General features: G+C 42.6%; 1 protein-coding gene across 17 annotated transcripts in view; it reads right to left on the reverse strand.

Moving 5' to 3' along the window:
* Positions 1-17,134, reverse strand: part of RAI14 (retinoic acid induced 14) — a 176,902-nt gene that overhangs the window by 141,608 nt on the left and 18,160 nt on the right. For 5 of the 17 annotated variants that reach the window (XM_034960196.4, XM_034960193.4, XM_063604513.1 and 2 more), the window contains one exon: positions 4,006-4,089. In XM_034960196.4, coding sequence (XP_034816087.2) covers positions 4,006-4,041 — 36 coding nt within the window. In that variant the 5' untranslated portion in view covers positions 4,042-4,089. Of the gene's footprint in view, positions 1-3,242; positions 3,435-4,005; positions 4,090-4,764; positions 4,847-5,163; positions 6,167-6,208; positions 6,485-17,134 lie in introns of those variants that run through there. The other 12 variants (XM_055112454.2, XM_055112445.2, XM_055112453.2 and 9 more) reach the window with 10 other exon arrangements.

A 17,134-nucleotide genomic window follows, 5' to 3' on the forward strand; every position in this document is an offset into this window, starting at 1 on the left:
ATATTCTATACTGCTTGTATTTTGCTCTAGTTATTTCCTATATGTTTTTTTCTCCTCCCACCGAGGTTTATCAACTTTTTAAAGACAACAACCATATTTGCATTTCTCCTGTATCCTATCTACTATCTAACAACTCAAGTTTAAGAACTCCCAAAATAAAGTTATAAATGCGAAGTAAAAAAGGTTATCCACCATAGAAATTCCATAATGCTGTTTAGCCTCTGTGGGTTATCTGCAGGGTCCCAAATAGATTTAAGAATCAAAACCACTGGACAATGTCACTGTCTAACCACAGCCCGCAGAGTCAGGCTCATTCCCTACCAAACTCACATCTGCCTTTGACACAGTGCCAGTTGTCAAGTCTTCCGGAAAGGACACTCCCATTCAATCTTTACCCACGTGATGGTTCTGGGGTCACAGAGTGACCTGAAGGCCATCCATAGGAGGCCCCCTTGGGCCACTTTCATCCTGTTTACTCCTGGATTTTGCTCACAGTGGCCACAAACCAATCTGGCCACAGACCTCCCAGGCACAGGCTGGCTGAAATGCGATCACACCAGTGGGTCACCTGTCTTCTTTATGCAAGCGCGAGAACCTGATCTGCTATTCTCTTCTTCCTACCCCCCAGAAATACAAAGAATCCTTTCTTCTTCCTTTTCCCTCACACAAAGACAAGCAGGAATATGATGCCCAATGGTTTAAAATATTTTGAGACAGACCACACGTTTCAGGTTAAAAAAAAATTATAATTTGGTTCATTCAACTGAATGTAAATGTTTGTAAACTTGCTTTTCCTTAACAATACATATATATGCATGATATACATGTACGTATATCAAAAACTTCAAAATCAAAGGCATACATTGAAAAACAAGCCTCTCTTCCCCAGCTCTCAGTTTCCCTGTTCGGCAGCAGCAACTGTTACCAGAGTATTCTACCCTCCAGACCGTGTAAACTTTTTGAATCCTACTTTTTATTACAGGTTGCTAATTAGGAGGAAGAAACAAATATTTACTAAGCATCTCCTGAGCACCAGGCCCTAAGATTTTTGACATTCTTTTTTTGTTTGTTGTTTTGTTTTGTTTTGTTTTGAGATGGAGTTTCACTCTTGTTGCCCAGGCTGGAGTGCAATGGCGTGATCTCTTGGTCACCACAACCTCCGCCTTCTGGGTTCAAGCTATTCTCCTGCCTCAGCCTCCCAAGTAGCTGGGATTACAGGCATGCGCCACCACACCCAGCTAATTTTGTATTTTTAGTACAGACAGGGTTTCTCCATGTTGGCCAGGGTGGTCTCAAACTCTCAACCTCAGGTGATCCTTCTGCCTCAGCCTCCCAAAGTGCTGGGATTACAGGTGTGAGTCACCACACCCGGCCAACATTCATTTAATGCATTTAACTGTCAGCCCAGTCTTACGGGGCTAATATCATTTCCTCCACTTTTCTAGTGAGGAATCTGAGGTTCAGAAGAGTAAGAGACTTGTCCAGGGCCACAAACCTAGGTCCGAGTTTAAGTCGCTTTTAAAGCTACTCCCTAGATTGTTCAGTTTGTTTTTGTTTTTTGAGACAGGGCCTTGCTCTGTTACCCAGACTGGAGTGCAGTGGCGTGAACACAATTCATTGTAGCCTTGACCTCTTGGGCTCAAGCCTTCCTCCCACCTCAGCCTCCCGAGTAGCTGGAACCATAGGTGTGCCCCACCATAGGCGGCTAATTTTTTAATTGTTTTGTGGAGATGGGGTTTTACCATGTTTGCCCAGGCTGCTCTTGAACTCCTGGACTCAAGGAATCCTCCTGCCTCAGCCTCCCAATGTGCTGGGATTACAGGAGTGAGCCACCGTGCCAGCAGATTGCCTGGTTTCTTAAAATAGACTTTCCACCCAAAATTCCTCTTTCAGGAAACATGGGCTCTTGAATCAGACTGCCTTAGTGCAAAAACTGGTTCTAGAACGTAAAGTTCTAAGAACCCAGACAAATGACTGCATGTCCCTAAGGCCTTAGTTTCTTCGTCTGTAAAATGAGCTTAATAGTAATACCCACCACATAAGATTTGTGGCAAGATTAAATGAATTTCATATGAAAAGCTTAGTATAGCTCTGGATATTTGGTTAATACTTCCTAATGGTTAATTATTATTAGCATTATTATCATATGGTTGATTAACAAACTGGGCTTTGAAATGTTTTTGTTGTTGTTGTCATTTTTTATTCCCTCCATTTAGCTGTACAGTTCTGTGCTTGGGGAAACAATTTGGATGTGGAGAGCCATTTGAAATTGTTGGGCTCCATTATACCAATTTCCTCCTCGCCAGGCTCTCCTCCCCCAGGTCTGCTTCTCAACATTTCTTCTCTTAGCACTAACTGCCAAAATCATAGCCTTTTCTGCTGCCAAATCCCAGAGCTTTTACTAGTGTTATTACAGTGGATTTTTTTAAATCATGGAAATATTTCAGTTTTTCTAACTAGATTCCAGCAACACCCTCCCTACTGCCACCAGTTTTTGATTTTTAAACCAAAAGTTTATGTGCCTATCATTCCTCTGGGCGCCCGTTCATATATATATGGAAGTCTAGACTGATGAAATTTTGCTAAAAATAATCTTAACCTATGTAAATGAAAGCTACCTAGATTCCCTTGGAATAGAAAAAGACATTTGTTAACCTGGTCACATAATTTAGAAACCCCTATCTGCTGAATTGGGCAACATTTTCCATTTAATTGCTTTTTTCTCCTTAGCTGAAAGCCATGGGAGATATGTAGCCTGCATAACATACAGCCAGCAGACGATGAGGTTGAAGGAGGTTTCTCGGAAGTCAGATGACCAGGACTTTCACTCTGGCCAACAGCTAGTTTTCTGTCTTTGTCGAAGTCTCTTTGCACTCTATGAGTTTTATTTAATTTACCTAAAGGATAAGAAGGTAAGATCAACTTTTTTCATAACGCTTCCCAGTTCTTTCTTTAAGTGGGTCGGTATTTTACCATCATCCCATAAGCATCTCATCTAGCCTGGGTTTTATCAGGGCAGTAAGTTACATGTCATGATGCAGCCTCAGGAGATAAGCTTCAGCCAGAAGTAGGTATGCAAGTTACATATCAGCCATAAAAGACACAGCCTCCATTTATTGCAAAAATGCAGCTGTGCCAAGCTGTCAAAATATAATTCATGGCAAAGCAATAAAATCCAGGTTCATCTTTAATTACCTCGTCTGAAATGATAGATGAACAAGCCCATTTTGAGAGTGACATACCTTGGCTTCCATCTAATTCCCTTCCATTAATTTCTCCCACTCCACAACTCTGCTCAAAGTATCTGGAATGCAGCTAATATAAGACTGGGATCATAGAAGGGTTTATGGGGTGACCTTTTAAAAAAATATTATCATGTACAACCCCTCTGCTATGTTTTTCTCCCTCTTCTCCTGGGGGAGACTTTATTTCATAACTCTGACATCATAACCGCTTCCTCCAATCCAGTCTTTTATGGATTGGTTGGATAACAAATGAGTACGAGTCTCTGGAATTCGGGGGGAGGAAAGGTACGGGCAGCAATAGATACCATTTTACCACAAAACCCTTAACAGAGAGTTGAACACGTTTCCTAAAGCCAAAGATGAACCATGCTAATATGTCATTCCTAAACCACCCGCATGACACTAGCTTCTTCTAAAAACGACATTGTGAATCAGGATTTCTGGCAACTTTAGAAATGTTGAGGTTTTTACTGATTCTTCCTTTGAAGATGTTTAATGTGACGGTTCCTTTCTCTACAAGGCACAGATCCCCAAAATTAAAAATAAAAATAAAAATAAACATTGTTTTTGAAAGCTATGCACACAAACAGCAAGGAACCTAGAGCATGCCATCTACAGAAGCTACCCTGAGCTGGGGCCAAGAGCACTTGAGTGTCTGTAGTTTATTAACCCAACAGCGCCTTATCAAGGTGGGGAGGAGCGTTTCTGCAGCTCCATGGAGAAGAAGGAACAGCCAGACTGTGAGTCACCGCATACTCACGTCACTCTTCCTGAACTTCGCTTTCAAGCTCTTCATGTTTAGTGCATTCAGCCTTCCAAAGCTCTAGAGGAGACTTTTCAACACCTAAGCAGAGAAAAAAAGGACATATGTAGGTTTCCAAATAAGGTATTCTCTCCTGATTGGATTACAACTTGGGTCATGGGAAGGAGACAGAGCAGGGTTGGGTTCCTTTCTGGGTTGGGTTGGGAAGGTGGTCGGTTAACAGCTGAGGAGTGGTAAATAACATATTTCCACTTACGATATACTTCCTAGAAGCTTCTGACATTTTCAAATTAACCAAAACTTTAATTTTTTCCTTCTTATTAATATTTATTTTAATTGACAAATAAAAATTGTATATACTTTTATGGTGTACAACATGACTTTTGAAATATGCATATATTGTAGAATGGCTAAATTGAGCTAATTAACATATGCATTGGCTCACATACTTATTATTTCACTGTGATGAGAACACTCCAAATCTACTCTCAGGAATTTTTCAAGTATACAGTACACTAACTATAGTTACCATGTTGTACAATAGATCTCTTCATCTATTCCTCTTAACTGAAACGCTGCATCCTTTGACCAACATCTCCCCATGCACCTCCCCCAACCCCCCACTCCCACACCCCCACCCCTGCTCCTGGTAACTTCCGTTCTATTCTCTGCTTCTCTGAACTGGACCTTCTTAGATTTCTATATCAGTGAGTTCTCAAACATTAAAAGTAGAGCAAGTCTAAGTTACTGCTTAACTGTCACTGTACAAAATGCTGTATCTCTATGTTCAAGTCATTCCTCGACATATCTTCTGTGCTGCAATCATGCCATCCACCTCCTTGTGAAAAGTGATGAGGAAAACAGTTCATATTCCAGATGCCACTCATTCCCTATTTATTTTTCTCAGTGTTTGTTCCCATCTCCCCTCCCCAGAATGCACAGGGCAGTTAGTGAAAAATGCCAGGAACAACAAAACCTCCCTCATCAAATAGCTCATTCCTCAGGGGGCCTCTCTAAACAATGCAAGACTCTCAGGGTCTTGTGGGACTCAGCAATTCTGAGTTGAGCTGAATCTTAAGCAATCACTTCATTTAACATGGGTCTGTGGTCCCCTGGAAATTGAATGTAATTATCTTTTAGCAAGTATACATTTACATTTTTCAGAGAGGAAGGTTCTGAGTTTTCACTGGATTCTACAAGTTAGTTGCCACCCTTCAAAAGTCAAGATTGCTCGTCTAGTCTAAGTGCCTCATTTCGCAGAAGTAGCAACAGAGCCTCAGACAAGTTTAGAAACTTGCCTGAGTCACAAAGCCTATTCATGATGAGATTCAGAACCAGACCCTAAGGCCTGACTAGTGGCTGAATGTTTTCACTGCCCTATATAGTTTTTTTTTTCTTTTAATTTCAATAGTTTGGGGGGTATAGGTAGTTTTTTGATACATGAATTTCTTAGCAATGAATTCTGAGATTTTAATGCAACCAATATGTTGTCTTTTATCCCTCACCTCTCTCCCAACCTAGTCCTGACAGTCCATTGTATCACTCTGTACGTTTTTGCATCCTTATAACTTAGCTCCCACTTACAAGTGAGAACATACGGTATTTGGTTTTCCATTCCTGAGTTACTTCACTTGGAATAACGGCCTCCAGTTCCATCCAGCAATGCCCTATACAGTTTTACAACTAAAACCAAAAAGCTAAATCCTGTGCTAAAACATGTATAGACTTTATCTTTTTTTTTTTTTCCTTTTTTGTGGAGAATGGGGTCTCACTATATTGCCCAGGCAGGTCACGAATTCCTGGGCTCAAGCTATCCTCTGGCCTCTCCCTCCCTAAAAGCTGGGATTACAGGCATGAGCCACTGTGCCCAGCAAACATGTACAGACTCTACCTTTTTCATTAAATTTGGAAATGTACAAGATGTGTAAACTTCGCATGTAGCTAAAAAAAAAAAATGAAAATACACTTAGGTCAAAATGGCAAGATAATCTATATGAAAGTTTCCATCACATAGTAAGTGCTCAATAAATGTCACGTCAAGCCCACTGCAAGTGAGAACAGGTGACCTTTAACAGCACCATCCCAGAGGAGAACTGAGGAATAGCAGGCATACATTTACCACAGTTAACCACTGTTTTCAGAAGCCTTGCCAGGTCCTCTCACATTCCCCCACATCCTAATTATTCTAAACAAAACTGACTTGAGAGGATGGGTGGGGAGTGCAAGCCACTGAATGCCTTCTTCATGAGCTTGTTGCTACCTCCAGGAGTCACCCAGTGACTCTCTGGCTTCCAATGTGTCTACTTTCATTCTTGCTGCTGCCATTGATTAGGGCCCTTGGATAAATGGTGTGAAAATCCAGTCATCATGAAGCACTTTGATGGCATGAATCTGGAGGCCTCATTGTGACTGCAGCCTCTCCATGGCCCCTTTCAATCTTCCCAGCCTCAGCGGCAGTGACAGATGCATGTTGCCTTGGAAACGACACACACCATAATTATACATTGTTAACTGCCAAGCATTTAATCACAGAAAAGGCTGGGCTGGTACCTGAATAGCAAGTGCAAATTCCAGGGCAGTGTTTCTCAAAGTCAGCCCCAAGTTAATCCACATCAGAAGGACCTGGGGACTAAATGCAATCTTTTAGCCCCTGTCCTATTAAAACTGAATCTCAAGGGGTAGAGCCCAGGAACTTCCTTGGTTGAATCTTCTGCACACTGAAGTTAGAGAACCTATAACTGATGTAGGCGGAACAGGAACACACTTGTCAGAGTTGGGCTGGTTCATAAACCAAAGTTGGGTTGTTTTTTTCACGTCAAAACAGAATCACCTTTTGAGGAATCAAAGTAGAAATAACGATAAACAGATATTCCCAAACTGTCGCTGGCTGGGCCAGGGTTTCTACACCAACTGTTGGTAAAAAGTGGAAATTGCCGGCCGGGCACGGTGGCTCACGCCTGTAATCCCAGCACTTTGGGAGGCCGAGGCCGGTGGAACACAAGGTCAGGAAATCGAGATCATCCTGGCTAACACGGTGAAACCCCGTCTCTGCTAAAAATACAAAAAATTAGCCGGGCGTGGTGGCAGGCGCCTGTAGTCCCAGCTACTCGGGAGGCTAAGGCAGGAGAATGGCGTGAACCCGGGAGGCGGAGCTTGCAGTGAGCCGAGATCGCGCCACTGCACTCCACCCTGGGCGACAGAGTGAGACTCCATCTCAAAAAAAAAAAAAAAAAAAAAAAGGTGGGAATCGCCCTTCAAATTTAATTCCTTCTCCCTTCTTGTGGAAGTACTAATAACTAAGGAAACAGGACAAATCAGTCCAGCAGGAAAGGAGAAAAGAGAGGCCACATATTGGATAACCCAAAACTGTGCAGATCCCCACAGCAGAGCCACTCAAAGCATTCCTTCGTTCACATATTCAGAGAGCACAAAGTCTTAGGCAACAGTGGGTAAGATTTTTGTTTGAGGTCATGGGGGTTTCGTGGGTGTTGTGTTAGTTTTTCTGTGTATTTGTCTTTGGCTTTTTTTTAAGCATGCAGTGAAAAGTATACAAACTCTTATTTGAAGAGGATTAGATAAATAAAGTAATAATTCCAAAAGTTCCCAAGGGAAGGGATTAACCGCCAAACTGAGTGTCTTCCTGGAGTCCGTGGCTTTGGGTGTGTGAGAGCTGGGTGGCCCATGGGCATAATTCCACAATGATAAAGATAAGTGTCAAAGGAAAAGAAGTTCTGGAAATCCACACAGTGGTAACTCTAGAAGCATGAACCGTAGCTGGGGTAAAGTTATTAATAGATCACTGCTTTCCTGGTATTCATGAAAGGATCTAACACCTGGAAGCCATGGCTGGCGGAAAGTAATGTGGCCCCTGGAATAATGCCAGGTGCCAGCTGTCTCAGCATCTCCTCTTCCTCAAGATGAATCATGAGTAAACAGACTCGCCTTCCTTGGGCCAACTGGGATCTTACAGTCTCATTTTCAATCCCAAACTTCTAAAGCCCAGGCTGAGCTACAGCCTATGTTGAGTAAAGTGACATCTATCAGGTTAGCAAGGCCACACTAAAGGCAGTCCTTGGAAAAGCCATTAAATCAGGATGCTTACTTCAAAAGAAATACAGCAAAGCCGAATTAGCTGCACAGCAGCCTAATTCGAGTATGTACCAAAAAGGATCATACATCTATGGAAAAAGTTCTCTGAACTAAGTTCTCCCATTTCAAACAGAATAAAGCACACCTACCCACTGAGCAGAAATATTAGTCAGTTTATTACCCATTTAATTCAAAATAAGTCCCTGAAATATGGCATCCATCACTGGCCACCAATCATCACTGGCCACCACTCATCACAGAATGGATGTTACGTTGATAAATGAGGATGGAGCAAAGCAGAGATGTACATGCTTGTTTCCATCTCATTTGAAAGACTGGATGTAACATTGTTTATTTATTAGTTCATTTTCCCTTTAAAAACATAATTTAACTCCCAATCCTAGCCTGAATTTTAAAACCTTGATATTAGCCTATACAGCTTTATCACAAACAAAAAAGTTAAACTTCTTTGAGTATTTAAAAAAAAAAACCCTTACAATGGATATGGGGTTTTCTTTCGGGTGTAATGAAAATGTTCTAAGATTTACTGCTATAATGGCTGCACAACCTGTGAACATACTAAAAACCATTCACTTGTACACTTTCAGGAGGTGAAGTGAATGGTATATGAATGATATCTCAACAAAGCTGGTTTTTTTTTAAAAGCTTAATAATCTCTATTACATTCTCCACTCTTTAGGATTAAGAAAATTCCAGGTTAGCCAGGTACGGTGGCTCATGCCCATAATCCCAGCACTTTGGGAGGCCGAGGCGGGTGGATCATTTGAGGTCGGAAGTTCAAGACCAGCCTGAACAACATGGTGAAACCCTGTCTCTACTAAAAACACAAAATTAGCCGGGCGTGGTGGCACATGCCTGTAATCCCAGATACTGCCGAGGCTGAGGCAGGAGAATCGCTTGGGCCCAGGAGGCGGAGGTTGTGGTGACCCGAGATTGTGCCACTGCACTCCAGCCTGGGCAACAAGAGCGAAACTCCATCTCAAAAAAAAAAAAAGAAAGAAAATTCCAGGTTAGAAACCTCTAGAGTGATGAAAAAAGAAATGCAGCTGGGCGGGCACAGCAGCTCACATCTGTAATCCCAACATTTTGGGAGGCTGAGGTGGAAAGACTGCTTGAGACCAAGCATTCAAGACCGGCCTGGGCACCAGAGCGAGACCCTGTCTCTACAAAAAAAAATTTTTTTAATTAGCCAGGGGTGGTGGCACATGCCCGTAGTCCTAGCTACTCAGGAGGTTGAGGTGGAAGGGTCACTTGAGCCTGGGAGTTCAAGGCTACAGTGAGCCATGATCATGCTACTGCACTTCAGCCTGGATGAAAGAGTGAGACTCTATCTCGAAAAAAATAATAATAATATTCCATCACGGAATATAGGAATACATCTACAGAATTCTCAGCCAAACCAGAACACTAACTAACATGTGCCCCTAAATAGACTTCAGGACATTTTCTTCCAAGTTAAAAAGGACATCAGACTTAAAATCCATACCACAGACCAAGTTCTGAACAAGCATAAGAAACTAAAATACACTCCTTCTCTCCTTGTCAGCATCTACCTCTTCTCACTCAAGTGCTTGAGTATTTCTTCAGACAATAATCTCTCTGCAACAAAAATGGAATTTTAACCAAAGCTATATAAACATTCAATTCTCTCAATCCAGCAAAACAAATACATTCTGTCAAAGGTCTCTCCAGACCAACCTTCCCAGTGAAGGTACCTTAACAACACAGCACCTCACGCCATCCAAACTCCTCCCAGTGGGTGGAAGCTGCTTCAATCTCTGCCTCTCAGACAGGGCTATGCTGTGAGTTATGTTGCTGCTTCTGGAAGAACATAAAAATGGGAAGCAGGGCCCAACGGGTACTGTTCCCTCTTGCCCAATTTACTTTACAGCAGATTTGTACTGTTCTAGAAAGACAGAATTTTAAATACATACAAACACTCAGCTTATATGAGTAGGCCCAGAGGACTCCAAACTGACTGAGGATATGAATAAAGAATAATTACAAAATCATCTTATAAGTAGGTGTTAAATACTGTAGAAATTCAAAGAGTGAGAATCTTGAAGTGCTAGAAAAAAATCAGAGAAGTCTTCCTAAATGGGAGCAGGGTTCTAACTGAACTTAAAGGAAACACGGGATTTGGACAGGTGAAGGAGGAAAGGGCATTTTGTCCATCTCTCTCACAAGATAGGGGACTCCTTTCTTAGACTTTCCAGGTAAGGGTCTGACACCTGTTCAATCTCCCCAAGTGGTCCCGTAAGCTATGGTGTGAATGTGTCCTCCAGAAGTTCATGTGCTGGAAACTTAATTGCCAATGTAACAGTATTAAGGGATGAGGACTTTAGGAATGATTGGGTCATGAGGGTTCTACCCTTCTGAATGGATTCATGCTTTATTACGGGAGTGAATTAGTTCTTGCCAGAGCCCGTTATTATAAAAGTGAGCTAGGCTTGCTCTTGTGGTCTCTTTCGCATCCACATTATGCCACCAGATGTCCCTTGCTAGGGACCAGCACCATGTCCTTGGGCTTCCCAAACTCCAGAACTATGAACCCAATAAGCTTCTTTTCTCTGTAAATTACCCAGTCTCTGGTACTCTGTTATAGCAACAGAAAATGGACTAAGACAGTAGGGGTGGTAGGAATCACTGCATAGGTCTCTGCAAAGAAAGATCCTCCCCCAGTCTGACTCCTTTGGACCCTGGGTGTGAGTGAGAGATTCAAGAACTGTGTTATCAGTTTTAAGCCGATTTGAAAATTTACATCTCAGACTACCTACTTACTTTGGAATAGAGTATTTTCATTTTGCCTGTACTTGAGCCCTGGCCATTGGCATATAATCAATAAATGTTTTACAGGTGAACACGCAGAACAAAGATATAGGATAAAGTGCTTGGATAGACTTTAGACCTCATCTCTGACCTCAGCAAGGCTCTCGTGGATCCCAAGTGTACTGAGGAGGGTGAGTTCTCTGACACGGGTTAGCATCATTGGGATATTTGTACAAACGCAACATAGTAATTGGGTTTCACCATGTACAAGAGAAAAGCACTAAGGTTTTTAAAAACCCAGCTCATTTGGCCTGTGAAATCTTACCAGGATGCCCCTCCTTTTTCCTTCCCACCTGCCCCTTCCCTCTCATTACTGCTGTCCTTGTGCAGCATCCCCCCAATCACGTGCTAAGCCTACCTGAAGATGCTGACCATTTTCAATAATGCAACGTTAGGGTCAGAGGAGAGCAAGGATCATCAGCTAGTACCCTGGAGGCAAATTCTTAGGACAGAGATTTTCTCAGCCTGATTCTAGAACTATGGGGCAAGCCAGGGATTCCCCCCACAAATCAACAGGCCTGCTGTGTTATTTCATGTGAGACCTTACTCCCCTTCTAGTCAGGGAGCTCCTCAAGACAGAAAACGACCATCCTAGCAGGGTCAAGGTTTCACCTCTGGCCTCAGCAAGGCTCTCTTCATAGTCAACACTTAGTGAAACTTTGCACTGCCTGAATGAATCAATGATGAATGAATGAATGAGCACTACGGTTACGCTGGAAACACAGACATACCCAGTCATTTTAGCCCATGGTGCAAATTTTCAAAGGATTCAGCTGAAAACTGGTAACAGGGCTCTTACTCACATCCAGGTCTAAAAGGGTCAGAATGTGTGTGGATTGTGGGAGAGTCTTCCTTTAGAGAGAGCTATGCAATGATTCCTACCACACCTACTCAACCTCATGAGAGGCTTACAGGGCTGAAGAGGTTGGACGGGTGTCTGATCCACACCTGAAAAATCTAAAATGGAGAGAAACTGGCCTATGCTTCAAGGATGGAAATGAAGGAGAGCTTGCTGTTGTGTTGTTATCAGCCTGAATGCTGGAGTTTATTTGTGCATTAATATGTGTTTCCTATGGAGCATGTGTAGGCAACTCACAATAGAGGGAAATAAGTGGTGTTAGATTCTGTGTAATAGGGTAGATTGGAAGGACAAAGAGGGCAGAGGGAAGCGGATTCCCTGGTGGAGAAGCAACAAACTGGAGGCAATCACATGACATTCAACAAGGGAACTGCAGAAGAGGGGTCTGCAGTGATGGTCCAGGAATGGAGTGAGAAGAGGGAGATCTCCAAGGGGCCCCTCTGCTGGTGGGCCAGGGCTGCCACAGCAAAGTACCACAGACTGGGTAGTTTAAACAACACAAAATAAAGCCCAAGATCAAGGTGTCAACAGGGTTGGTTTCCTTCTGAGGCCTTTCTTCGTGGCCTGTAGATGGACGCCTTCGCCCTGTGTTTTCATATGGTCTTCTGTGTGTGTCTGCATCCTAATTGCTTCATCTTATGAGGACACCAGTCATACTGGATTGGAGTCCACCCATATGACCTTATTTTACCTTAATTACCCCTACAAAGGTCCTATCTCCAATTACAGGTGCATTCTGAGAAACTGGGGGTTAGGACTTAGAAATGGGGCAGAGGGGCACAATTCAGTCCATAACATTCCCAGAAATAACCCACAATTAAGAGTAAAACAAACATCTGTCAAACTCAGAACATGGCACTATCATGCTGTAGTACCAGTCAAATAAGAATTTTCAGCTGGATGTGGTGGCAGGCACCTGTAATTCCAGCTACTCGGGAGGCTGAGGCATGAGGATTGCTTAAACCTGGGAAGTGGAGGTTGCGGTGAGCCGAGATGGTGCCACTGCACTCCAGGCAGGGTGACAGAGTGAGACTGTGTCTCAAAAAACAAAACAAAACAAAAAAAAATTTTTTATCCCTCTAACTTATCTTCCCCTGCCCTACCCCCAGGTTTACCATACAGCGATCCCTAGAGGGATTTCAAACTGTGATAGGAAGATGCAGGAGGCAGGGTAGCAGGGTGAAGTAGGGACAAAGAGAAAAGGGACAGCTATTTAACTTTAAATCAAATTGCAACTTTTTATTGTTATTAGATTGGTGCAAAAGTAATTGCAGTTTTTGCCATTAAAATAACAAAAACCACGATTACTTCTGCACCAACATTGAGGACTCTAAATTCTGAATTAAGAGTATTTAGCAGTTGAAACTGACTGCAGAACTTTTTTTAAAAATCTAAGAATAATCAGAAAAGTCAGAGGCTGGGTGCAGTGGCTCATGCCTATAATCCCAGCACTTTGGGAGGCCAAGGTGGGAAGATCACTTGAGCCTGAGACCAGCCTGGGCAACATAGTGAGATCCCCATCTCTACAAAAATAAAAGTAAATTAGCTGGGTATGGTGGCGAGCACCTGTAGGCCCAGGTACTTGGGAGGCTGAGGCAAGAGGATCACTTGAGCCCAGGAGTTTGAGGCTACAGGGAGCTATGATTGTCACTACACTCCAGCCTGGGAGACAGAGTGAGACCCCATTTTTAAAAAAAAGAAACGGCCAGGTGTGGTGGCTCACGCCTGTAATCCCAGAACTTTGGAAGGGCAAGGCGGGTGCAGAAGTTCAAGACCAGCCTGGCCAACATGGCAAAACCTCGTCTCTACTAAAAATACAAAAATGAGCCGGGTGTGGTGGTGCGCACCCATAATCCCAGCTACTGGGGAGGCTGAGGCAAAGAATCACTTGAAGCCAGGAGACGAAGGTTGCTGTGAGCTGAGATTGTGCCACTGCACTCCATCCTGCGTGACAGAGTGAAACTGTGTCTCAAAAAAAAAAAAAAAAAAAAAATAGAAATGTCATAGATTTCATCCAGAGACAAGGAATATACTAACCTCACAATTATAACTTTCAGACAGGGGGATACAAAACAAAGCTGCTTTATGATTACTATCTTATAAATCTTATTTATTCAGCAAACCAGATACGTTATGAATGAATAAACAAGTAAACTTTCTTTTATGAATTAACAAAGGTACAGGTTTGTTAAAAGACTGCCCAGATAAAGTTAGGGGGGGAAAGACATAACAATAATGTCATCTTGGCAATGAATCCTTTCTAAAATACTTTAAAATCTCAGATTTTTTTTCCAAGAAAATAAATGAGCACATTCTTTTTAAACCATAAATGTCATTTAGATACTGTATCATAATGATCACATAGTAAAACTCTTTTGAGACCATTCATCTCCTATATTCACAACTTGCCTTTATCCAGGAAATGACATTTCTCTTGGAAACCAAATATATCATTCTCCTTTGAGAATAAAACCTGCCATCAACCAGGATTGATCTTAGTCTATGAATCAGCCAGAGCCAGCGGCACTGACTGACACAAAATTGGCTGTGTTCTGGCAGCACTACTTTCTGGTCTGTCAAATCCACGACTCACATGCTCCAATAAGCCTACCAAAGAAAAGTCCCAAGGTTACCTCCTGCCCTAACTCCATTCAATTTAAAAAGCATGGCTTAATCAAAACAAGCTACCTCTGGAATATAAAAATCACTCTAGGACTAAGAAACTCCATGCAATTATCCCTTAAATCGAGGTTATTTTTAAGATGATCTCTAAAATGCTTGTCCTGTTCTGTGTTACTTATCTTTTGATGTTCATTACAATAACACCTTCTAAACACACCACCGTGTTCACCTCTGAAGAGAAAAACCACCTCACAGAGTGCCCAGCAACTGACCCCAAGTGACCGTGTATGGGTAAGCCCCTTCACATCTTCCTCCAAATTCCATTCCTTAAGTTTCACCTATCTTGAAACCCAAAAGAGCCCATCAAGTTTAAACATAGAGATCCAATCCTCAAACATTATTGGTGAAAATGTAAAATGGTATAGTCATTGTGAAATGCAGTGTGACAATTTCTTACAAAGTTAAATGTACATTTACCACATGACTCAGCAATGCTATTCCCACCTACGAGAGAAATGAAAACATATGTCCACACAAAGACTGAATATTTATAGAAGTAGCATTTGTAATTGTGGAAAAAGTAAAACAGAAATGTTTGTCAACTAGGTAAATAATCTGTGGCAATTCCATATAATGGAATACTACCCAGCAATAAAAAGGAATAGCACGCTGATCCACGGTGAAGCATGGATGAAGCTCAAACACATTTTGTTAAGTGAAAGTCAGATAGAAAAGACCACACATTATATGATTCCATTCCTTTTTTTTTTTCTTTTTTTTAAGAGACAGAGTCTTTCTCTGTTGCCCAGGCTGGAGTGTAGTGGCACCATCATAGCTCTCTGCAGCCTCAAACTCCTGGGCTCAAGTGATCCTCCCACCTCAGCCTCCTGAGTAGCTGGGACTACAGGTGTGCATCACCACACCCAACTAATTTTTGTATTTCTTGTAGAAACAGAGTCTCTGTGTTGCCCAGGCTGGTCTTGCACTGCTGGCCTCAAACGTTCCTCCGGCCTGTGCCTCCCAAAGTGCTGGGATTACAGGCATGAGCCACCACGCCTGGCCAGGATTCTATTTCTAAGACACGTCCAGAAAAGGTAAATTTATAAAGACAAAAAGTAGATTGGTGGTTGTCCAGGGCTGGGAACGCTAACAGGAACTAATTGCAAATGCCATAAAGGATCTTTCTGGGGTGAGGGAAATGTTCTAAAACTAGATGGTGGTGATGACAGTAAAATTCTGTTAATTTACTAAAAGTTGTTGAATTGTATACTAAAATTAGTGAATTTTACAGAAAGTAAGTTCTAACTCAGTGAAGTTGTTCTTAAAAAGATCCAATGGCCTGGGCACGGGAGGCTCACGCCTATAATCCCAGCACTTTGGGAGGCAGGGGTGGGTGGATCACAAGGTCAAGAGATGGAGACCATCCTGGCCAACATGGTGAAACCCCATCTCTACTAAAAATACAAAAATTAGCTGGGTGTGGTGGTGCATGCCTGTAGTCCCAGCTACTTGGGAAGCTGAGGCAGGAGAATCACTTGAACCCAGGAGGTGGAGGTTGCAGTGAGCTGAGATCACACCACTGGACTCAGGCCTGGTGACAAAGCGAGACTCAGTCTCAAAAAAAAAAAAAAAAAAAAAAATCCAATGAAGTCTGAGCATGGTGGCTCACGCCTGTAATCCCAGCACTTTGGAAGCCCAAGGTGGGCGGATCACCTGAAGTCAGGAGTTCAAGACCAGCCTGGTCAACATGGCGAAACCCCGTCTCTACTAAAAAATACAACAATTAGCCAGGCATGGTAGCGGATGCCTGTAATCCTAGCTACTACTCGGGAGGCTGAAGCAGGAGAATCGCTTGAATCTGGGAGGCGGAGGTTGCAGTGAGGTGAGATCGCGCCACTGTACTCCAGCCTGGGCAACAGAAGGAGATTCTGCCTCAAAAAAAAAAAAAAAAAAAAAAGATCCGATTCAAAAAGCAAAAGGGAGACCCATATACAAAGGAACTGGTTATGAAAAATATCTTTAGAGTGAGTAAGAGAACAGGTTCTATTCATGGCTATATTTAATCCCTGTTGTTAACCTAGAAAGAATGAATTGCCAGAAGTTGGCTTACTACATATTCATTGGTTCTTTGACTCAGTTTTGAAATAAGGAAACTTGGACTCTCACATTCTGGAATGTTGGAGACGTCATTTACAATGATCGCAGTGGTGTCACTTGGCTTGTGAATCTCTTTCCTTACCCAGGCATCCAGTGTCTTAATACTTTTCAGAATAAGGAATATATAAATATGTTAATGACATAGATTCTGTGAACTCTGATGCCCTAGAACGGAGTGGAAGGAAAGTCCAGAAATTATTTCTGCTGTCCCAACTATCATATTTGGACATTACTCAAACACTGTGTATTCAAAAAAAGGATTTTTTTTTTTTTTGTCTGCAGTCCAACAGAGAGGGGGTGCTGGCTCACATGAAGGTAGGCCTCCCATTTCCTTGAGCAGAACGCTGTGGCCTGGTACTCCAGTAGTGGATCCATAAGTGGTCTGATCAACAGGGCACAGCCTTCCCTCCTACCCTCCCCACCCACTCCAACCAGGTCATTCTGGTAATAGCTACTCCCCTAGAGGTGGAAATGTCTCCTCATCAGGGCTATTCAGAGACTCTGGGGTTTTTAGAGTTGGGGGAGGGGAGGTAGACCTTCCTCTCTGGG

The sequence above is a fragment of the Pan paniscus genome, chromosome 4 (assembly GCF_029289425.2).
Source record: "Pan paniscus chromosome 4, NHGRI_mPanPan1-v2.0_pri, whole genome shotgun sequence".
NCBI classification, from domain to species: domain Eukaryota; kingdom Metazoa; phylum Chordata; class Mammalia; order Primates; family Hominidae; genus Pan; species Pan paniscus.